The sequence below is a fragment of the Leuciscus leuciscus genome, assembly GCF_965113295.1.
Source record: "Leuciscus leuciscus genome assembly, chromosome: 20".
Taxonomy (NCBI): Eukaryota; Metazoa; Chordata; class Actinopteri; order Cypriniformes; family Leuciscidae; genus Leuciscus; species Leuciscus leuciscus.
The window spans coordinates 35,976,614-36,001,158 of record NC_138744.1 but is presented as its reverse complement, the minus strand read 5'-3'; the positions used below and the strand labels follow the sequence as shown (position 1 = coordinate 36,001,158).

At 37.4% G+C, this 24,545-nt stretch overlaps 2 protein-coding genes across 3 annotated transcripts in view; one reads left to right on the top strand and one right to left on the bottom strand.

Moving 5' to 3' along the window:
• Positions 1–24,545, top strand: part of iglon5 (IgLON family member 5) — a 409,655-nt gene that overhangs the window by 348,836 nt on the left and 36,274 nt on the right. The gene's annotated exons all lie outside the window — the stretch shown is intronic.
• ago3a (argonaute RISC catalytic component 3a) overlaps positions 1–24,545 on the bottom strand; it is a 53,455-nt gene that overhangs the window by 27,563 nt on the left and 1,347 nt on the right. For both annotated transcript variants that reach the window (XM_082150068.1, XM_082150069.1), the window contains exons 2-5: positions 5,586–5,757; positions 5,385–5,505; positions 4,131–4,339; positions 202–338 (exon numbers count right to left, since the gene is read on the bottom strand). In XM_082150068.1, the coding sequence (XP_082006194.1) occupies positions 202–338; positions 4,131–4,339; positions 5,385–5,505; positions 5,586–5,757 (639 nt within the window). The remainder of the gene's footprint in view (positions 1–201; positions 339–4,130; positions 4,340–5,384; positions 5,506–5,585; positions 5,758–24,545) is intronic.

Here is a 24,545-nt window from a genome sequence, read left to right as displayed (position 1 = left end):
CGGGAAAACATGCAGATGGAGAGACACAGAACTGGTGAACTTGGAGAGAGAGAGAGAAAGAGGGACTCATTTAACGCCCCCCTTCAATCAAACAAACCCCCACCCGCCATCTTTCATCCCCAGGGCAACAGTGTGAACAGTTCCCACACTCTGTGCTAACACACATGCTAAGCCTCGTCAGGAAACTCAAAGGATGCACACCGTCGATGTTGAGCATCATCTTCCACATGGCTGGCCGAACTGACTGGTGGAAGCCGAACCACACCTCCCTGCCTCCACCCAGAGGATGGTCGTAGCCCTCCGGAGCAGAGAAGAATGAGCGGCCCACGGGTGTGTACCTGAGAGAAACAATCACAGAATGTTATATACTTCATGTATCCACTAAACCCACCAGTTGATAAAGTTACAGTAAAAAAAACTTCAGTCAGAATTGCGAGATATAAAGTCAGAATTGCATGAAATAAAGTCGCAATTGCGTCTTATAAAGTCAGAATTCTGACATCTTTTCTCAGAATTGTTAGATATAAACTCACAATTCTAAGGGGGAAAAAAGACGGACTTTACTGACTTTATAACACGCAATTGCGACTTTATATCATGCAATTCTGACTTTATACCTCCCAATTGCGACTTTATTTCTCAGAATTGTGACTTTATATCTGGCAATTGCGACTTTATTTCTCAGAATTGCGACTTTATTTCTCGCAAATGTGAGAAAAAAAGTCGCAATTATTATTATTTATGTATTATACAGTGGCGGAAGCAAGCTTCCATAAGTCGGCATGAAATCAAAACTGACCCCGTTTGTTTTCTTAGTTAATGCTTAAATGTTACTGTGAAAGATTTATCCATTTTTTATATATATAATATATTTATTTATTTATTTATGTGTTTGTTTGTTTGTTTATTTATTTATTGACTGTAATCTTTAATAAAAATGTCATAAGTTGCTTTTCCTGTGAAATGTTCACTTGACATCTATGACATATGCAAGTCCTTGCAATCAACAACCAACAGATAAAATCAAGAAGACCCAGATGTTTCACTAGAAATATACACTACCGTTCAAAAGTGGTCTATCTTATGAGAAAAATAAACTTGTGAAAAATGCAGTAATATCATGAAATGTAGTTTATTCCTGTGATCAGTAGGGATGTCCCAATCCGATCCACGGCATCGGTATCGTGCCGATACTGGCCCAAAACGCTAGATCGGATATCGGAGGGGAGAAAAAAAATGATCCGATACGATACCTATTAGGGGTGGAATGCAATGGCGCCACCAGGGGGTGGCCAGGGGTGGCCGTGGCCACCCCTGGCTGACTCCTGGCCACCCCACTGGCCACCCCGCTGGCCAGTATACATTTTAGTAGCATCAGTTATGCATTTCATCCCTAATGCACAGCCAGGCAGGCAAGCCGCTCTAGACCTTCGATCGCACACAGTAGCCAGTACTCCCCCGCCCCCTCCGTCCATGCCGCTGTTGTGCGCTCAGACAGCAACAGCTCAGCGCGTGCCCGTCGGTCAACAATTTCAAAAGAAGTTAGGAAAGAAGACGAAGAAGACTCCCGCGTCAGTTTGGGTGACAAAGTCATCTGAAGTCATTCCATAGCTTAATGTGAGGGACAGAAGTCTATTTACATCATTAAAGTTTACGGAAATTTGTATTTCCTAGATCACACACATCACAAGGACTATGAATCGGCATCAAACGCACAATAACTGGAATTTAAAACTGTGAAACAAATGATCAATAAACTGTTGGACAGATATACACTAGGATTTGTGCGCTTGACATTTCTTCGCTTTGTGCCTTTTAAATGCGCACTTGTGCAGCGCAGCGCTGCACACTGTGACTCCATGTTGCTTTGAGCACATCATTCTGCACCCGCGATGCGCATACACGCTTTGTGCGCTCTGTTTTGAAGCGTTTCATATTATCATGGTTTTGCGCACTGAAAGATTATTAAAAGCCTATATTTTTTATACCTAGCCTGCTCAATACATTTAAAATAAGCATAATTTAATTGTATATTATTTCTTTGTAGTGTAGGCTATATAAATATATACACTTCTGAATTCTTGACATTAATATATAAATATAATATATTTGTATCTGCCAGTATCTGCTTTTCCCCAGTAACTGTTTTGTTTGCAATAAATGTACACCTTATGCCAAATATAATTGCAAAATACAACAGAATTGTTGTGCAACTCAAAATGTTAACTGTACTGTTATTAGTCTATGCACATTATATCATTAGTAACATTAAATATAACACAATAAACCATCATATAGTATATCAGTAGGAGTTTCCTTAAGTCTTTCTAAAAGTTTACTACAGGCCGGTTTACTACAACAGTAGAAAAAAGTTCTGAAATTATGGTTTATAGTTTTGGTGTGCCACCCCAAGATTTTAAGTGGCCCAATCTGGCCACCCCTATGAAAAATTTCTGGAGGCGCCACTGGTGGAATGGTACATGTATTCGTACTGAACGTACGTTCGGTGCATGGATTTACACAGAGAATACACGGTGTAAAAATAAATAAAACTCGCGTGCACATTATTTAATGTAATATGGAACTAACGATACTGTTAGATACGCGCATAGACATATGCGGGTTCTTTTGGGACGGACACCTAATCTGTAGCCCCGCCTTAGCTCTGAACGCGCGTCTATATCGCTTCAAACGCTCGCTTTATCATTATACGCGCGCGGCGGGTCCTATTCGCTTTGGACGCGCGAATGGATTCAAACTGTTCAATCATCGAACTATACGCGATAGACGCGAATTTGACGCTCTATTCGCGTTTGGTGTGAATGCAGCAAAATGAACAGGCTGCGATGTCAAGATTGCAATGCTGTGTGTGTGTGTGTGTGTGTCAGAGAGAGAGAGGCACGGGCGCGATCGAACAGTGGAAACATAAAAACATACTCCGTCATTTTCATACAGGACATCATTAAAACTGCAAAAAGTGTTTAGCCTACTTATATTTGTGTAAAACACAACATTGTGCTTTTGTCAAACTGTAACTGCCACCCAACCAAAATCACACACACACACACACACACACACACACACACACACACACACACGCTGTTTAAAAGCAAAAATGATCTCATCTTTTGGACATTCATCATATTGCATTGGTTTTCATTTATTGTCCTAAAACAGACTAATCTGTTTATTTTTAATTTACACATTCTACATTGATTAAAAAAGAAAATTAAATGTGTTTTTAAAAGTATTATTATTTTATACAGAAATAAATTATTTATAATTCAGATGAGAATAAAGTTAAAGTTAATTAAAATTTTAAGGAAACAAATATATTGATCTAAAATATAGCAAATTAATTTTAAATTCATTCAGGTTACCAAACATATCTCAAGGTCTTTTGAATAAAGTGTGGCAGTCTTTCATTATCAGCTGTTGTTGTGGACTATATACTGGAGAAGTATTTGTTCTCCATTTGAGTGAGATGTTTTTATGTGGCTAATTGAGCAAAGTGCTTCCATATATTTTATTATTAGTAGTATTAGTTCAAGAATAAAATAAAAATATCGGATTGATATCGGTATCGGCAAATAGCCAAAGCTGCGACATCGGTATCGTATCGGAAGTGAAAAAGTGGTATCGGGACATCCCTAGTGATCAGCATCATTACTCCAGTCTTCAGTGTCACATGATCCTTCTGAAATCATTCTAATATGCTGATTTGCTGCTTGAGAAACATTTATTATTACTATCAATGTTGATTACAGTACAGCTTATTTTATTTTAGGATTCTTTGATGAATAGTACGATCAAATAGCATTTTTTGAAACTAAAATGTCTTCATTGTCGCTTTTGATACCGTAAAGTCGATCACAACTTTTATCACTTCGATCACAACCAATTTTAAGCATCTTTTGTTTGCAGAATCCACTTGCTTATTTGCAACTTGATATTTTGATATCTAATGCATTGACATATGCAAACTGTGTTCAAATAACTCCGGGGTCACAGTTTAACAATAAAATATATTATATGAACTTGAACTATAAGGTGTGTAGGCGTGTCAGGGCGACCAGCTAATGTTTATCTGTGTGTGGGACATTCTGAGATATGGCTGCACGTGCACTCACTTCATGGAGGGTAGATGGCGTAGAACCACATCCACAGCGTGAACTGGGTTGGTGCTGATTGGCTTGTCCAGCTCCAAGGGCTCTGACATACTGCGACCGGTGAGTACCTCGTGCAACAGGTGCCAGCTCACCAGGGACACAAACTTAATACTGACTTTAAAGGGGCGGTCTTTGCCTCCTTCCCCTGGCAGCGTGACATCCAGATCCACCTGTGGACACATAACAAGTAGTAATACAGCAAAAAAAAAAATTTTTGTTATTAAAAATTAATAAAAATGCGATTTAAACTTAAAAAAAGAAAGAAATCTTTGCTATTTGCTAAGGATTTGCTATCCTAGTTATTTGTAGTAGGAGTGCACAATTTGGCCAAAACTTTGTGGATTCTATATAAATATGACCATAAAATAATAATAATAATTAGCAGTAGTAGTATCAATAAAATTACAGTAAAATTTCACTGTAAAATATATATATTTTTTAAATAATATAATTTTATTTTACATTACAACAGCTAAATTACAATACTAATATTTATTGCTTGATAATTGATAATGTCTTCATTTTCAAACGTTAAACCATCAAATTTTCATTTTGATGGAAAGCCCCTTTAAGGGTTAATTCACCCAAAAATGTAAATGATCCCATAATTTACCATCAAGCCATCCTAGGTGTATATGAGTTTCTTCTTTCAGCCGAACACAGTCAAAGTTATATTAAAAAAATATCCTGGCTCTTCCCAGCTTTAATATGGGAGTGAATGGTACCTGAGATTTTGAAGCCCAAAAAAGCGCATCCATCCATCATAAAAGTAATCCATACGGCTCCATATATATAACTTTATAAACTATAATCTCTGGCTTCCGGTAACGGCCGTACGCAAGTCGAAATCTAGCGGAAAAGTGACCTCTGACCCGACACCTAGGATGGCTTGAGCGCAAGTAAATAATGGGATAATTTTTGGGTGAACTAACTTTTAAAGCTTCTCTTATGTTGATAAGTGCTTCTCATCACAAGTTTGGGAAGATGGTTAATTTAGAGCAGATGCAGAGATAGATAATCACCCGAAGCCAAGCCATATCAAGATTTCTGTGTTATTTTGATTAATCATCCAGCCCTAGAATATCATCATGATTTTGATGTGCACATTTCCTACAGAGCATGTCATTGAATCATTTGTGCATCCAAGCAGAGTGCACCCATGATGCCAAAGTGGGTCGCTCACTATGCTTTTGAACAGAGCGTGTGTTTCTTTACCCCAGCTGGCGCCACAGGTAGTGGGTTGGCGGTGTAGAGACTTTTCTTCCCATCATAAACTGGCCTTCGATCCCCAAAGATGGTGACCTTAAAGTGCTGCACCATGGAGTCCACAACCTCCCTGCAGAGACAACATCACTCATCAGGAGGGCGTCCACAAGAGTCAGTCATAAACTTTGAGCAATTCCTCACACATCCTACCTGTTCACACGGCGTGGACACTTCTCAGGCTTGATGTCCACCTCATACAGGTAGACGTCCATCTTGGGGATCTCCACCTGGAAGCAGTTGGCCAGCAGCTTGATGGGTTTCCCCATGGTGCCATAGCCGGGCCTCCGTGGCACGGAGAACAGGGACTGGGCCCCAACGGCTCCTGGAGTGAGGAGGACAGAATAAGACTGTAATGTAACTGGCCAGGCCAGGTGGATATGTCCTCAATCAAGAACAGCTTTCAAAACAACAACAACCCAAAATAAAAAGCCCCAAAAAGCCAAATCCCACCCATCATATAATGAACAAATGTGTCAACACTTCAAGCGTCTGATGCAACACACGTTCAGCTGACGGACACACCGTTTCTATTTTTTGTTTGCATTGCTACTTCAACTGGTCTTTAATAAAATCATTAGAAATTATTATAAATAAATACTAAATATTTAAATATTCAATATATATGATTAAATATAATAAAAATAGCATGTGTGTGTGAATTGACTGTTTTTAAATTAAATAGTTAAATAATAATTCAATAATAAATAAATGCAACAATAATACTAATAGTAATAAAAAAATATTATACATTTTAAATAATAATGATATTATTAAATAGGGGTGCTCCGATCAGGATTTTTGGGGCCGATCACCGATTGCTGGACGCTGTATCACCCAAAACCAATAAATAAATACTAAATATTTAAATATTCAATATAAATTAATAAATATAATATAAATGTGTGTGAATTGACTTTTTAAATTAAATTTAAATAGTTGAATAATTTGAATATTTGTTATACATTTAAATAATAAGTTGAATAATAATTCAATAATAAATACATTTAACAATAATACTAATAGTAATAATCTTATTTTATTATTATTGTTATTATTATATATTTTCAGTTATTATTATTATTATTATACATTTTCAGTAAATTATATATATAAAAAAAATTAAATAGAAGTAGTAAAAACAATACCAATTCAACTATTTTAATACCGATTATAATAATAATAATAATAATAATTAATAATAATAATGACAATTTTTATTATTACAATAATATCAACAACAATAATATATTTTCAAAGCTAGCTTGTAATGGCAAAAAGATGCTGAATCAAATCACATTCTATGTTAAAATAAGTTCTCAAAACAATGAGTAAGTGATAAATGATGTTGATTTATGGACCGACTACAGTCAGTTCAAGCCAGTTACATCATCGCTCGGCTCTCGAGTGAATGGAAACGTTCGGCTGTGAGTTTCACAGATCCCCTGGCTGAGCAACAGCACCATTTCAGGACAAATTGGGAAAGGGACTAGTTTTGAAGGCTGTCTGCTAGTGACAAAGAAGAAGCCATTGCCCTCGACAGCCGGCTGATGCCTACAGAGAGATGCTGGAACTCTAATACCAGCTTCATGATGGAGTCTGACAGTGATTGCAGTTAATGGTCCCCTGACTGTGAGACGCCCAGGGCACACTTGCAGAGTTCAGCAACTTTGTGGAGGAAGGGGGGAAAAAAAACACAATAAGCAGAAGTGATGGTGATGCTCAATGAATCAATGTTGCCATTCTCAGAAATGGGATTTCTGACCCACAAGTCACTTTTGTGCAGTGACATCAAGCTGTATTAAACTGATCCTCATGGCCCACACATCCGGCCATACACACTTCTGTTTCAAACACATCTCTCACCTGCATGGGAAGTGGTTAGATTTCATCTATTTAAAGCTAAAGGTGATGCATGCACCTGATTTCTCCCTTTGCCAGGTTCAATGTGCAAAGACGGGTTAGCACAATAACAATAATTTGAACTCCTCAATACTAAATCAAAACCTTGATACAAACAGACTAATAGGCAGACTGTTGAATATGCATGATAGATTTGCATATCACATAAAGGGTCCATTTAGCAATTCATTTTGATACATGCATGTAATCTGTCATGTTCATTGATCAGGAATGTCCAAAAGCATTTCCAAATACATTCTCCAAAAATTCCACAACATAAACGTAATATATTGTGAAGCGAGGGAAAGCTCAAACAGTCGAAAAGTAATGAAAGCTCAATTAAAAGGCAGACAAGTTTATTTATAAGTCATATTTCACACACAACAGTAATTTTATGTACCTCACCATAAGTGATCAAAAATAAAAATCACAAGAGGCAAGAAATAAAAAGAACAACAAATTGATTTAAAACGTATTAAAACGAATGAGAGAATAAAAAACCATACACAAATAAAGTGCAAATTGAAAGTAAAAGTCAAATATAAAAAAATTAAATAAATTTAAAAAAAGAATAAAAGCTATAAACAAAATGAAAAAAAAAATACAAAAACACTCTGAATGTTTGGTTAAATGGTCCAACATGTTCTGGTTCAACAAATGGTGTATTTTTATTTAAAGGAATTAATTAATCATAAAAGCGATTTGAGAGAATAAAGAAAAAGAAAGGCTTATTGTATTAGTGAAATAATTGTAACCATTTGCAAATAATATTTTATTTTTAAGTATGCATGCATTCGCTCTAAATTAATCAAGGAAATTATAGCATATTTTCAATTCAAAAAGGCAAAATTTGATAGATAAATAAATAAATAAAAAGTTGAGTAATTTGCGTCACCGGATACTGTCGGTAGTTGAACATTTCGATTGTAAAACAGTCAAATTTTAAATGTTTATCTACTTACATGATTTTACCAGGCATTTGTTCACTTTTAGTCATCCTAACAACAAACAGAGCGGTGCGTGATGGAGCGCATCAGAGCAGCATCAAGAATATCAAACATTGCAGTGAATCTCTTATTTGCATCTTAAATTTATGTTTATTGCCAATAATAATGACAGGTTTGCGAAAGTGCAGAACTCGGTGAGCTCGTGCAAAACATCTTCAGCACGGCGACTCATTTAAACACCTCTGATTGGCCGATGCGTTCAACAGACATGTCTGTGATTGGCTACAATGCTCAACGCTGCAAAAGCACGTCGTAAGTTCCTTTAATGCAAAGGGAAAAATAAAAATAAAACTGTAATATGCACTTTTCATGATCAGAATCACGGCTACTGTAATCTTATTCACATTTGTTTTTCTGATTAATTGTTTTGCTCTAGGAGAAAGACAAGGTAACAAAACATTCGGGGCTTAAGCCCCCTTAGCCCAGCCCTAGCGCCGCCCCTGCCACTAGCAGATATTATACGCTTCGCCTTTAAGAGGACAACCCAGTGTGTCAAAACACAAGCAGTCTGGCTTCTGCAGCATCTAACAAGATTCTGGTAACGAGACAGCAGAAGTTTACCGAAGGTTCAGTCCGGCATTACCCATCAAATGGCATCTGAGATGCGTCTGTGCTAAACGCGTGTCGGGCTGAGAGTGATTCATCCCGGTTTGACTCATAACCGCTGCTCAAGAGAGCAGGGTCACGTTTAAAAAAACAAGACTCGCTCACAGAAGCTGGCGAGGGTCAGAATGAATCATTAGCTGGTGTGTGTAATGAGCGCAAACACCGGCTTCCAGGAGAAAAACTTAATTGATTTTAGTGATAACGTACAAACCCTTCATGACGAACCTAACATGAAGAGGTTTGCTACAAAATAACCATTACTCATCTTCTTTTATGTTGCCCTGTCATTTTTTATAATACATATGCATGTACTCTACCATTCAAAAGTTTGAGGTCAGAAAGTTTTTTGTTATTTTTAAAGAAATTAATACTTTTATTGAGCAAGGACGCATTGAATTGGTTAAAAGTGACAGTAAAAACATTTATAATGTCAGATCTCTGTTTCAAATAAACGCTGTTCTTTTGAACTCTCTATTCATCAAAGAACACTGACACAATGTATCAGTTTCCACATAAACATGAAGCAGCAGCACAACTGTTTCCAACACTGATAATAATCAGCAAATCAGCATATTAGAGTGATTCCTGAAGGATCATGTGACACTGAAGACTGGAGTAATGATGCTGAAAATTCAGCTTTGATCACAGGAATAAATTACATTTTACAATATATTCACAAAGAAAAGAGTTATTTTAAATTGTAATAATATTTCACTGTTTCACTATTTTTTAATGAATTTTGTATTATAATTTCAGCTTTATTTTCATAAATCCCACTGACCGCAAACTTTTCAACATTCGTGTACATTTTGTCTTGATATACCCAATGCAACATTTAGATCTCCTAAATAAATAAATTAGCAAGTTTGGTGAAATGCAAAAAACATTTGATTTGAAAAGTCTAATGTTTCAATCATACAAAGAATAAACGAATTACATTGTAATGCGATCAATTACATTTATATAGTGAATGTACTGTATACTGAACAATTGTTTTTATTCAACCAATTACTTACAATTTATATTGATACTGATTCATAAAATTTATATTGATACGGATTCATAACATTTATATTGACATGGATTCATAAAATAAATAAAGTACTATTGGCCGCTTCTCTAACGCTAATTAATAAGAGGAATCGTTCTGCCTCCACCTAAGCTCCGCCCATAAAAACATCATGTTTACTAACTGAAAAGGGGTCTATACTAAATTGTTTTTATTTCTTTTATTATCAATATAAATTTTATGTAATTTAAATAAAGTACCTCAATCTTATTTTCTACCAAATACTTTTTTTTTAGCTTTGAATTAAACGCGTTCATCTCGGATCTGATTGGTTAGGTTCAACTGCACATAAATAGGAAAACTACTTTCAGAAGCGAGGCAGCTAAAAGTGTGCGCTCACTGTTCTGTCAGGAATCTGGTTCCCCTTTTTCACCTGGTGGGCCTCTTCCAGCAGACACGGGCCAGTCCGAGAGACCCCAGCCTTTCACACGCAGCCAGACCGACAGGGCCGTCTGAAACCCCAGACCATTGTGTCTTTGTCATGGAAATCACCCTCTGCCTCCAGTAGACTGATAACCATTTGATTCTACGCCGAACACAGACTCGTGGATGTCTACACCATAGACCAGTGGTTCTCAAACTGGGGTACGTGAGGAGACAGAAGGGGGTACGCGAACAAAATACTGAGTTTTGCCATTCATTTAATTCTATCCCACCTTAAAAATAACATTAAAACATATATTTCTATCAGGTAAAATGCGTTAAATACATGACGCCCGATCAAATTACCTCATCTTCTGCGGTCAAAACTGACTGCAATCACACAAGCAGCGTGCCGATATGCTACTGTAGGCTGCGTGCAGATTATGCTGCCCTGGCAAATCGCGCTATACTGCCGTTCTCGACAATGTAGCCCGTCTTTGTAAAAATGGGGATTTAGTGATTTAGAACAAATATAGACACTAGACTGTGCATTGAGATCGATTTAATATTCAAACTCTCTTGGATACAGAGACATACCCTGCGTGAGTTCCTGTGTTTAATGTTGATCACATATTATACAAATATCCACACGACTGCAAATGTGACGGTGATTTTATACAACAGCTCAACAAACAAAAGGTATTGATATTAAGTGAGGATCAAAAAAACAGTATTGTCAGTATTTTTTGCAACAAAATAACAGCTCCAACGAAAGCCACAGCAGTGTTTGTGAACGAATCTGCAGCTTTGAACAAATCGTGAGAGTCATATTACAGCCACTTCGTTACTGAATGAATGAATGACTCGATGACTCACTCATAAAGACAGTGACTTACTGCCACCTACTGGCGGTTTTAATTTAATATTTCAAAGCATCAGTTCGTTTTACAAACCTGTGCACATATATTCAAACGCACATAACTATAGAACTAATTCTTAAAGCTACACTGTGTGATATTTTCCCCCATCTAGCGGTGAAATTGTATATGACTACCCAGTGAATATTAGTTTCTGTTCCTTTCAATTTCGAGGGCGTTTTAACTCCTACGGTGGCCGTATTATTCCAAGATTAACATGGCTTCCAGTTCGACTTCGTACAATTGCGCCTTTAAAACTATCACCTGTGATCCGTCGCAGCACAGATTTATGTTACAAGGTAAACAATACTTTTTCACCATTGACGTGAGGAAAAGTAACGCAAGTTATACTAGAGGTCGTTCTGGCGTTATGCACAACCATGCTATGGTTAGACAAGCAACTATAAAACTTCGAATTTACACAAATAGGCTGGATTACCTGCCGAGAGGAAAGCAGGCAACCTCGGCGTCCGTTTTAAAATCTTTGCTCCTCATGAGCTCTTTCCATCTGGGAAAAGTTACTCCAGTATTGACTTTGGTCTTGCTGATTTGCCTGTCGCGCTGACATTTTAATTCTCTCTTTCGCTTCCTTGGCGACTCTGTTACATGTCCTCGAAAATAGGCGTGATCCTCCATCAGCAATCTTTCAAATCTGCCGGCAGTCGCGAGTAATCTCCCCCTCGCATTCGTCTCTGTGTCACTGAGTGTAAAGCGTGAAAGGCGAAGCTTGAATTTACAAGTATGTCCCTCTTTGGCTAATGTAGTTTCAAGATGGAGGGGCAACATGGCGACCGGCATTCGAACCCCTCACCCGTATGTACTTTCAATGGCAGATTATAAACTTACGAGAATACTTTATTACTTGAAAGAAGTAAATATACATTAATGAGCACATATATTTTTGAAAGAACTAAGTGTTTTTTGCTAAGAATCAACTAAAAAAAATTACACAGTGTATCTTTAATGCGCATGTGAACGCCATCAGCGTTTATCACAGGTTCGCGTTTAAAGTCTGTGTAGAGAGAACGATGTCTTGGCGGCCCCTAATTTAATAACAAATGATCGATGTGACGGAAGCAAATCAATCAAAACTAACTTTAGCTGGAAAATAATATTATTAAAGAACCGCTATAAAGCCAAAACAATCTCTGTTACCTTAAATGATACGTTTATCTCTGTAAAGCTGCTTTGAAACAATCTACATTGTTAAAAGCGCTATATAAATGAAGATGACTTGGCTTTACCATCACTGCATATTCCTCTATTGAACTTTTTTATTTTTATTTAAAGCATTATTTCTTTTATAAAGGTATTTGTAAAGGTCGATTTAAAAATTGATTTAAAGGGGCAAATACTGTCCCTTACTGAAAAGGTGCGACTGCAGAGAGAGGGTACGCAGAAGGATGTTAAAAGCCTCAGGGGGTAGTGTTGTCACGATACCAAAATTATTGTTTCGATACCAATACCAAGTCAAGTATTGCGATTTCGATACTTTTTCGATACTTTTCCTGAAAAGGGAGAAACACTCTCAAATATCATTGCTGTGCTTTATTTTAAAACCAGGACAACATTCTAATCATATAACACACTAATAAATGAACATATGAACAGCAGATATATTAAACATTTGAACAAAATATGAAATATAAAAATATAAAAAATAAATTAGAGCAATGACATTCAAGGTAAAAAAAATTATAAATTTAGCAGCATTATCTCATTTATCATAAGAAACATAAGAGCTTTATCTTGATTCTGAACTTTGAATAAAAATATGAACAGCGATTATATTAAACAATGTTTAATATTGGTAACATATGATAAGCCTCATTGGTGATATATTTGACATGTGGGGAGAGAGTTGTGGAAGGCCTATACTTCATGTTAAACATAAATATATAGCAATAGCAGCAAAGACAACGTCGGCAGTGTTGACGGCAAAATAGGCTACAGAATACATTTATATTGTATTTATGTCAAAACTTTCAAACATCAAAATGTCATTTATTAATATGTATTCGTGTCAAAATGACATAGAAACATCTTTTCCTATTCTATTTTGCCTGGAAACGCTTCCAACACGCTTGCGTGTCGCGTGAAAAATAGGCGTCGGTTCTATTTCTAGCATGCACACGTTTTCCGCGCGTCTCGAGCTGCGCCCAGACGCGTGTGTCACGCAGGCAGTTAACATGGGAGCCGAAATAAAAACGGACACGACACGCAGTCAGTGTGTCGCCGGCATTACAAATCTGGAAGGCGGTCTTTCTTAGAAGTATCGATACTAATAAATTAAGGAATCGTGACGTTTTTCATTTCCGATTTACTTTTGAAGTATCGGTTCACCGTGCAACAGAGAAAGGTAGGCAACGTACTTCCATATGTCACTCCTCGCGTCATCTATTTCTACGAGTCGTGGACCACTTGTGCTCGCACATGCAGCCATCTCGCTGTAGTGTTTTGTCACATGACACTGACAGCGGCAGGTTCTTTGCTGCGTGCGTCAGGAAAAAAACACAGACGTCCATATGGGAGGCGTTTTTTTTTTTTTTTTTTTTTGTATCGATACTGATAAATTTAGGTATCGTGACGTTTTTAATTTCCGAGTATCGCGATACTTTTGAAGTATCGGTACACCGTGCAACACTATCAGGGGGTACGCCACTCTAAAAAGTTTGAGAACCACTATAGATTGTAAAAAAATATTGACGACGCCCCTTCGCTGTCTTCCATTGGTGAGAACTGAAGCCGCCAGTGTCCCGAGATGGCGCTGACATCTTGGGGTTTGAGTCTGCGCAGTAGCGATCTCGGGACCAGACCTGCGCAGAAGTGAGCAGGAAGTAAAGCCGTGTAATCAAGGCCCCGCCCCCCTCACTCTCAGTGTGAAATAATGAATTATAGAAATTTAGATATTAAATTTAAAGCTCCAATCACCTCAGTCCTCCGAAGATCCCGAAAAAAAGTCTGTTGGTGCTTCAGTGACTACTTCGCTCAGAGAACCTGTCAATCACAGCTGTCAATCATGATGTCACACCACCGTTTTTTATAGCATCAAATAACGAACTAAAAACAAACTTATTTAAAAAAAAAAGACACTTGAACTTACATCAGCGTGATAAAAACTACAGTAAATGACAGAAACCACCTTCTGAAAAAAGATATTTGAAGTGTAATTAAATTGTTTAGTTGGTCTCAAGTCCCGCTGAATAACACAGGGAGGCGGGGCTTATGACCTATACTAGGACCAGTCACCGGGGGGCGATCGAGACGTTTTGGCTTCATTTTTCAGGGCTTGTGCGGCATGCTTGGTCTACACACACACGCTCTGTACCAGACATCTGGATTCAGAGCGAGGCATGAGGGAGTGACGGGGATCTTGGGAAATGTGTGAGCCACGCTCGGAGTGGGTGGAAGAGGCGGCAGCGAGGCCTTTTCATCCTCCGCACACGCAACCACACACACTGTACTCTACCAGTGAGTCAGTACGCCACACTTCCTCGACTCTGGTCTCAGGGCTGAGCTTATTTTCCCACCGCCGCCCACTCACGAGCATACGTGCACCTCTCTCTCTCTCTCTCTCACGAGCTCGCTCACGAGCTCACGGGCTACAGCGTCATCTCCGTTTGTAAGGGAAACATAGTCAAGCGCCAAGGCCGCTCAGATAAAGGAGAGAGAGAGAGCAAGAATGAAGATCAGAAAAGGCCTGGGATAAGAAATCGTCACTCAAATAAGCTTTTGTGCACAATGGATGTTACAAGTCCATGTACCAGTTGATGATGCCAAGACATTCATTTACTCTGTTAAATTTGGTCACTGAAAATCTGTTCATTTTGCTCTGAAAGATTGATGCATTTAACTTGTAAAAATGTAAAAAAATGTGAAGTTGTTGCTGCATTTTAGAGCTGCACGATTCTGGGTAAATTGAGAATCTTTTTTTTTTGTTTCAAGCGGAGATCACGATTCTCCAACGTTTCAAAACGGATCATAACATGTAAATTACTAGAGATTCTGAATAAGTCTATTTGAAATGTTCAGGCCTAATTACTCTGAATGAATTGCAGCGCATTAATAAAAAAAAAATAGTTTTGAATGAATACTTTGATGACTCAATCATAAGAGAATCCCTTCTCTCGTTTCATTACTGGATGAATCATCTTTCTTTTTTTTTTTTTTTACAAATCTCTTGAATTAATTATTCAATCCCAATTCAATGTAATCAATTAAATCGCTATTTGAAGCGCTGTTACTTTCTAATGGTGATTTACTCAATTTTTTAAGCGCTACCGTGGACATCAGTGTTTATATCCAAACTATAACATTTTTCCCAGTTCTTCTGTGATAATAAGAATTTTTGTAACAGAAATAATGATAGTGTGTGGTTTAAAAGACTGTTTGTGAAGCCGTTTCATACACATCGGCTCAGTGGCACTTTCATACACACACTCTCTCTGGCTCAGCGACAGCAGAAACACATTTGAACATTATGGTGTGATTTTTTTGTCAAAGGTTTAATAGACACACGCGAATCGTTGTCATTAAGAAATGAGATTGTGTGGGTGTTTGAATCGAAATCGCGATGTTTGTACAGCTCAATAACATTTGCATTTAATTAGATTTATGTATGTTTACTTGAAAACTTCATCTCCAATAACAAAATATCATCTTAACCTAAATATTTGCCGATCACTATCGTGTCAGGTCATTATGCTCTAAAAACATGAGTTTGTCGGAAATGACTCTGTAATTTCAACATCCTGTCATCCAAATGCCTGTAAAATTTGGGCAGAGACAGCCTGCTTTTGGCATGTTAAAAATGCCTCGTTTGCCTGGCCAAAAACACTCGATGTAACAATACAGAAGCCCACAACACCCTAATGAGAGAGGAGAGAGCTGCCACCGGAGCCATTAGATTACTCCAATCTGTGCTCCTTACTGGCAAAACCATCGCTGTCCTCAGGTGACCCATAAACAGGGACTAAAGCGGGCAAGAAGTGACCATGTGGTGACCATGGAGACAGACATTTACAGCATCAGATACAGCCTGTAATTTTAGGAGGACAACGATCAAACAAGCAATGACAGAAAAATATTAATACCCCTAAAAGGAGAGCGTAAGAGTGATTAAGAGCAATTCATCATTCAGCCGAGCTGCTCTGTGCAGGCGGTCCTCTGAATCATTAATGCGAGAGCTCATTCACACAGTGGAGAACACTGTGAGCATGGACAGCAACAGCGACTGGCTGATTGCAAAGTAACACTGTGTCTACACACTAGAAGCGGCCGGCGTCAGCTCTGGTTGGAAGCACGTCATTCTCAACGTCCAATAACCGGACGAATCAGCTGTGAGCTCAAGGCTAAATCTTAGCAACAACAAAACAGCTGAAAATAAAATAAAAAACACAATATTATCCTATTAATCCAATTCTTAAACATGCATTCTTTGATCAATTCAGACAGAGCACCGTTCAGTGTTTCCTGCATCACTATTCAATGATACCATTAGTGAATCTTTTTTTCTTAAATGCTCAATCTTTGTGATTAAATACTCATTAAAAGTAACAGAAATCGGATTAATATTAGCTGATCACGGTGTTAAAATATTGGTTATTTGTATAAGCCTCAAATGCACCCTTAATAAGGAGGTTTCAAGCATTTACCAAAGCAAAATTGTCACAACAAAATGAAAAATAATATAAAAATGATTTTGTAGAATTGAAATAAATCTGGCATCAAACTAAAAAAAAACATAAGTTTAAGTACTAAAAATATATGCAAGCTATACGCATGTATATATTTACCAAATAAAAATGACAAAAGCATATAATGAGTATCTAAAACAAAATAAAACTGATTGTTTAAAAATAATAGCAACCAATTAAAATAATTCATAAATACTAAAATAGCATATAAATAATCCTAAAATAACACTAACCCCAATCATGAGAAATCTGAACTGTTTTGCTTTGGTTTTGAAAATAAATACAGGCTGAGCAAAGGTTGCACGCAGAAATTCACAACTACACTTAACTACTGACTAGCCAACCTGGTCAGTTTCCAGATGTCCAGCGATAAAGGCACTACTGTATTCTGAGCTCTCTACCTCTTCAGCAAACTACAGAATCACACACACACACACACACACACAATACAGCTGTTGTGGCCGTAATCCACAGAGGCTTGGGTTGTGGGAAAAGGCCGAGTGCTCAGCGGCAGGACACAATGGCGTCAGTCACGGCACCGGGTTCAGACGCATCGAGTGACAGAACACGACGGGAAGCGTGTATGTCTTTGCGTGTGTCCAGTTGGCAAACCGGTCGACAGAGTAACTGTCACCAATCAGCTCTCAACACTTGCTAGGGTAAAGATGTAACCTTTGAAAGACACAGTAATCCAGAGATTAGCACATGGTCAGAACATTTTGCCAGGTTTTTTGTTTTGCACGGTCTGTCTGAACTGCACAGCTGTGGAACGTCACAGAATTTGGCAAACTTTGGATTAATAAATCAAAAGTAGCCGAAAAATCTAAGTTTGATTAAATTGGTAAAGTAATGAATTAATTTGACTACCACCATTTTTAGCGATAAAAGCATGAACGCAGACAACACATTAATTTAATAATTAATTCATATAGTTTAAAGTATAGTATAAAGAATTAAATTGATTAGGCATACGTTTTGATTAATAAAATGTATTAAATCAATAATACAGAATTGAGAGAAATGGATTTCATAGAGACTTAACACACTGATTTAAGCCTCACAATCTTAAAGTAATATAACACAGTAACAGCTATTTTAAATCAAACATGATGAAAGCAATAACCTGCAGTTCAGCAAGCAAGTCAAATGAACTCAGTAACCGCTCCGACTGCTTCACAATTGATTTGGTTCTCACACACACACACACACACACACACACACACACACACACACACACACACACACACACACACACACACACACACACACACACACACACACACACACACACACACACACACACACACACACACACACACACACACACACACACACACACACACACACACACACACACACACACACACACACACACACACACACACACACCTCAACATCTAGGCTACAATAAGCTCTAGTAAATGAAGTTTGGCAAAACAGGGGGTCCGGGGTCTGCAGGGACAGAGGTTGGCCGGTGTTTGCCGAGGTAGGTCTACATGGCAGAGGAACCTCGACCACACCAAGAGTGCGGCTGATGAATAAGATCTATTCTGGGTTGAGACTCCACCACAGCTAGCCTAGGTGAAAGGCTCTCTGTGTAGTTAACAGGCTAAAGCCCCGTTCACACCGCCAGCGACTTTGTCGCTGTATGTCGCTAGTCTCTGTACTGTGAAGTCGCTTGTGGGCGTTTGTGGTGCTGTCGCTCTAATGTTATTGGTAGACTGCACGTCTGGCCATATCTATACAAAATACCATCACAAGTGATATACAACTATATCATTTTAATTTGACTAGGAATTAGGCAAAAAAAAAAAAGAAACAGTATGCTGTTGGGAGATAATTAAACTCTTTTCCATGCATCATTTTATTATATCCATGTATGTGGTTTAGAGCTTTGACTTTTGCCCAAAAATCATATTCGAAGTTTGTTTGTTTATTAATATTCGAATATTTATTAATAATATTTTGACGGAGATAGCATGGAGTCGATTCTGGCCTGCCTCGCCCCGGAGGACGCTAACGTCACCTACAGGAGCCCAGATGACCAATAATAGCCTTGCTAATGAGCTCGCGATTCACAACTTTACCAGGCGTGGAAAAAGTCTCGGAATCTGAATTGAAAACAATGTTTACAAGCAAACACATTTACAAAAAAGAATGCCCATAACAGGTTCGAATATTAAAAGCTGCCTAATATTCGTTCGAATATCTTTTTTTTTTTAATATTCGAATTATATTCGAATAGCGAAGTTCGGAGTCAAAGCCCTAATGTGGTTACAATCAAATCATATAAAACAGTGAAATCACCCTTGAACTCTTCTGTCTTGCCTGCACTCGAGACGGTGACGTGAGCTCCACTGAAAGTCTTCTTTCCTATTGGTTGTCGCTCACGAAAATCGCTTCTCATTCGCATAAAGTTGAAATTTTGAACTTTTGTCGTGTGTCTTGCGTCGCTTGACACGCCCACATTCTGTCGCTCGTGTCACCGGAAGTTGCCAGCGCTCCACTGAAATGAATGGGATTATGTCGCTGGCGTTGTGAACGGGGCTTAATTTGTTACGAGCACAGTGAGAAAAATAAGCAGAAAAGTTGCAATCACGAAGACATCTGAAAAGTCATAGTTCAGAGTAGGACTCGGAGACATAACCTAGGTCAAGCTCTTTCCCCCATGTCTACCTCTCATAGTTCAAATTCCCTCAGATCGCCTTTGCCTTCCCCCAACTAACCTTCAAAGGGACAAAAAGGGCCTAAAAGCCAAAGAGGGCCTCATGTACACAGAGAGATTGCTAAGCCCCCATACGCAACTACCATGAAAACATTCCCCAGCCCGACAACCCACTCCAGAGGGTCCGAAAACCTCCTCCTCGTCCACCTTTTTTTACTTCCACAATTTATGGCTTACACACTTTCAAGCAGCATTTTCACCCGTGATGCGGAGCACAATGCGTTGCTGTGTCTCAACACTGAGAACGAAAGGGATCACATTCTTGAGTTGTGATGGGTCATAGTGAACAGGGCTGGTCAATATTAAATCAAGCAATATCCTCCATATTCAATGATTTTAAGTGCTTTTTATTTGGCTATTGCGTTTCCTAAAAATTAGATGTACTGATCATTTTTAATGGCTTAATAACCAATATTCAGAGATAACAAAAAGCATAAACAAAGCGATAAGATAATAACCAAAATGTATTTATGCTTCTTCACACAATAACAATAAAATCATTCATCAATAACTTCTGAAGGTAAACAGCTCATGATCCTGCATTGAATGATAGAAAAAGTAAAATAATAATTGCAAGAAGCCCATTTGAATATTAAGTTACCTTTAAGAAATGTCAACAATTTATAAGTACCTTTATAAGTTACCATAAGTTACCTTTAAGAAATCATAACTAAATGTTCATTTAGAGGAATATTTAAAACATGCTTTGATTATTGTTAACTAGACGTTTAACTTAAGGAGGCACAGATATGAAAATTTTGGCCGATACCAATAACTCTTTATATCTGAAAGCCGATAACCGATATATTGGCGGATAAATCTAAATCCAAGTTTATGTAATTTTTGAGAGCCTTATTACAAAAACAAAAGTTTCATCATTATAATCCATGTCCAAACACACCATTATATATGATTTTATGTGGCCGACATGACAGACTTGTTGCACTTTTTTTTTCTTTTTTTTTAAGTGACTCCAATCATATTTCAGGCAATTCAAAACCATCATGTTGAACAGAGCACATCTGAAGTGTCTCAGCTGAAGGAAAGAATACATAATTTATCATAAAAAATTAACATATATCGGCCGATACCGATATGGTGACCGATATATCATGCATCCCTAGTTTAACTGTGTTTTACATACCTGCATTATCCATAATCCAATTAGCTACACTTTTCGATGTGGTAAACAAAACAAAATTATTGAAGAAGGTTTTACAAGAAAAAATTATTTCAGTCTGTCTAATCCAAAATTTCATGTTGAATTCAAAGTGCTACTTGTGAAATATACACTGTAAAAAATTTGGAGTAGGATTTACTTGAAAAAAGCTTGCTAATTTTTTTCACTCTGAAAATGCTAGTAAATTTACAAAGTTTGCCAAGTAAAAACCTAAACATTTATTAGTAGCTTTAATTAGAAATCTTTAAGTTAAATTTACTTGGAATATGGAATTAAGTAAACTTTACTTAACCTAGTTAAGTGAAAGTAACAAAGATAATAAGTAATTTTAACTTGGCTAGTAAAAGGTTGATTGATATCGATTTAGTTGAATATTCCTTTGCATTACATTTCACTCAAACAATAATATTGAATTATACCAATCATTTATAGTATGTGCTTTACTTAGATTATCTAAGTAATTTATAAGACATCATGTCAGATGTTAAGTCTCATGTGAATGCAAATACAGTACCTCAATACTTCGTAGACAATACACAATGACGGTAACATTTGATGGATCATTTTTGTGTTTGAATGTGTCATTTTGAGCAGAAAATTTACTCAAAATGTCACAAAATGGCAAGTTACTAATCCTGACAACAAAAGCAATGATAAAACAGTGTAAATACAGCTGGAAAATAGTGAAAAATGAACCTCATTAATTATTCAAGGTCCAGTGCATGATGGGAACCCCAGTATCAGAAAAGTTGAGTAATTTTTACTTAATTTTATTGAGTTGATATTTACGCTTTCATTTCTACTCGCTTGAAATAAGTACTGATATGGAATTTACTTAGTTTTTTAAATTCTTGCCTGGACTAACTTTTTCATGTAAATTACATTGTTTTTTTTCAGTAGTATTTACTTCACCAAAAAATCATTTTTTACAGTGTACAAGCCATTTCAGATAAATCAAATAAATCCTACACAAAATTGCCTTAAAAGGGTTCAGTCTTTGATTCAATCCTGACTGAATCTTAAATCATTCAGTGTACAATGACAGTGAAACTAGGTTGAAATTATGGTTCAAAATCACCCTTTTTAAGTAATGTAAAAGCAAAGAGATATTGGCAGTGACAGACAGCACCGGTCCGGCGGCACCCAGGCTATTTTACCATCACCCAAAAAAACCTTCACTTTACTAGCAGTCTGTGACACCCTCATCCACAATACCAGTGCAAGTCAAACTGCACTCACCATAGAAACCACCCATAGTATGTCATCCGCTTATGGGCGACTGGAGGAGAGAAAGGGGCTATTGTTGAAAACTCTCAGAATGAGATGAAGAGCGAAGGACGCAACTCTTCCCCTGCTTTGGCACTGCCATCAAACAAACAGCGACAATCAAATCTCAATACAGCGCTCTGTGGCACAACCGCACAAACCACTGGGAAAGCCTGGACACCCTGATCATAAGGCGCTGAAGCAATCGTGACAACATGTTCTCAAAAGGTTCGGGTTTATTCATCCTGTGCGGGAAAAAGACATCATTTTGTCCTGTACCCACCCACCTGTAGCATTACCTCGAAACGAGACACGACCGGGGCTTCCCCTCGGCAGTGGCCCTCTTCACGCTGGCAACAGGAAACATCTGCTATAATTAAACACCTCGATGCCATATTAAGCATCAAACCTAATAAAAGCACACAGGTTAGGTCTCTTCAGTCACTGGACCGTGGACCAGCAATGATGCACAGACTCATAGGGACACAATCATGCATTTTTTTAGGCTGCCAATTATATTGCAAAAACCACTATTTTTAAACAATCTTGAAAAAGCATGATTTCTCACACTCAGTATAGACCTTATGTAGCCCCGCCCCTTTTCAGCGCTGCGCTTGTTGTCTTTTGTCTTCCGGTTTGTATTTCCACAGCGATCTTACGCATTTATGAATGAACTGGCCATTTTAAAATCTGCTTTAAACATTACAATGCTTGTGATAACTTTCGTTAACTCTACAATAAGTAAGTCCATTCACCAGCTAATTACTCCTCGACAGCGATGCCATTGACATAGACAGAGCGAACGCAAAAACGCAAGTTCAAAGACAATATCCTAAGGATGGCTGCGCACATGTTTCTCTGGCGCATAAGTCTATAGAACAAATTAATGTGTTTTAAGGGAAAATCCAATGCTCAAGCTCACAAAGCCCCTCCACATGAGGGTATTTCACAGGTGATGAGACAATGGGGACCACCAGAGACTTCTGACATATCGACTTAGTCAACACAGAACACGTATAATTCAAGAAAACAGCCACAAGCAAACAGGAATACGTGACTTAAAAAGGGAAATCAAAATGTTGCTGGCTCTGCTAGTAATGAACTTCTGACCTTGTGGTTAGCGAGGCTTGGAGAGGTCACTAACCCGACCCGACTCTAACCCTCTTACAGCTCGTTGCATCATGTCTGAGCTATGCTTCTTCACAACGCAAAATGACTCATTCTCTCATAATCAGCCTTTAAAATGCCCACGATGAGGCACAATGAGATAATTGCTCTGATCAAAACCACACTACAACAAGATGCCATGTACTCAGTAATATTGTTTTTCAATCTTGAGTCCTCCTAACGAGAACTCGATAAATCTTTTTATAACACTTAAAAGTAGAAATTGACCCATACTGACTTTTTATGACCAATGGTATTAATTGTCTGACAACCTTGTTCAATTAAAAAGATTTTTTATAGCTTTTTGACACAATTATGGCTAAATGTTCATTAGGTCATATGAATTAAAACAAAAACAAAACTATATTAATAATAAGATAATTAGTACAAAAAGAAATGCTGATAAACATTCATAAGATAATTACTCCTAATAGAAGTAGTAGCATTGTTGTCATGAGTCATGATATTATAATTGTGCAAAGTTGCTTTACAATTCAATTGGCCACAAAGTATTTTTTCTAATTAATTTTCTCTTTCTCTAACTGGCCGTCTAGTAAAGCTACAGTACTTATTTATTTGAGAAAGAATGGCTATTTAATAATAAAAAAAAGTACATTCATTAGTTTCTTGTGTTAAGTTAAAAGTTAAAGCAATCAGTCTCACCCTTGGTTTAAGAGAGTCTCTAAATATTTAGAAAAATTAATTATCAAAATCATTCAAATTCACAGCAAATTACCTAATGATTAATTCAGACCAAGTTATGAATCGTTTCCACCATCAAGTCAAATAACTGTCAATCATAACTCAAACATATTCGGGTCAATGACATGACGTGCATATTTTTTAGTCCAAGTGCATTATTTGCTTTTAAAATAATTTGATAAATTCATGACATATATCACGTTATTCTATAACACCCATTTAGTTTGAATTCATTTTTAGGACATTTAAATAACACATTATTGTTCTGTTATCTTGAACCCTCCAAATTAAATGGTGTCTTAATAATAAATAGAAAAATACTGTCATCATTTTAGGTTTGAAACCTAAACAAATTTTATAAATATCAGTAGTTTAAAAGCTGTTGAGATCATTTAAAAAATGTTGTACAGCAATTTGTATAATCCTCAAATGTGAGGGTGGCACAACTGCAAACATGGCTCTATTATTATGAATGGACAAGGCAACAGTAAACATGAAGATGCATCATCCAGA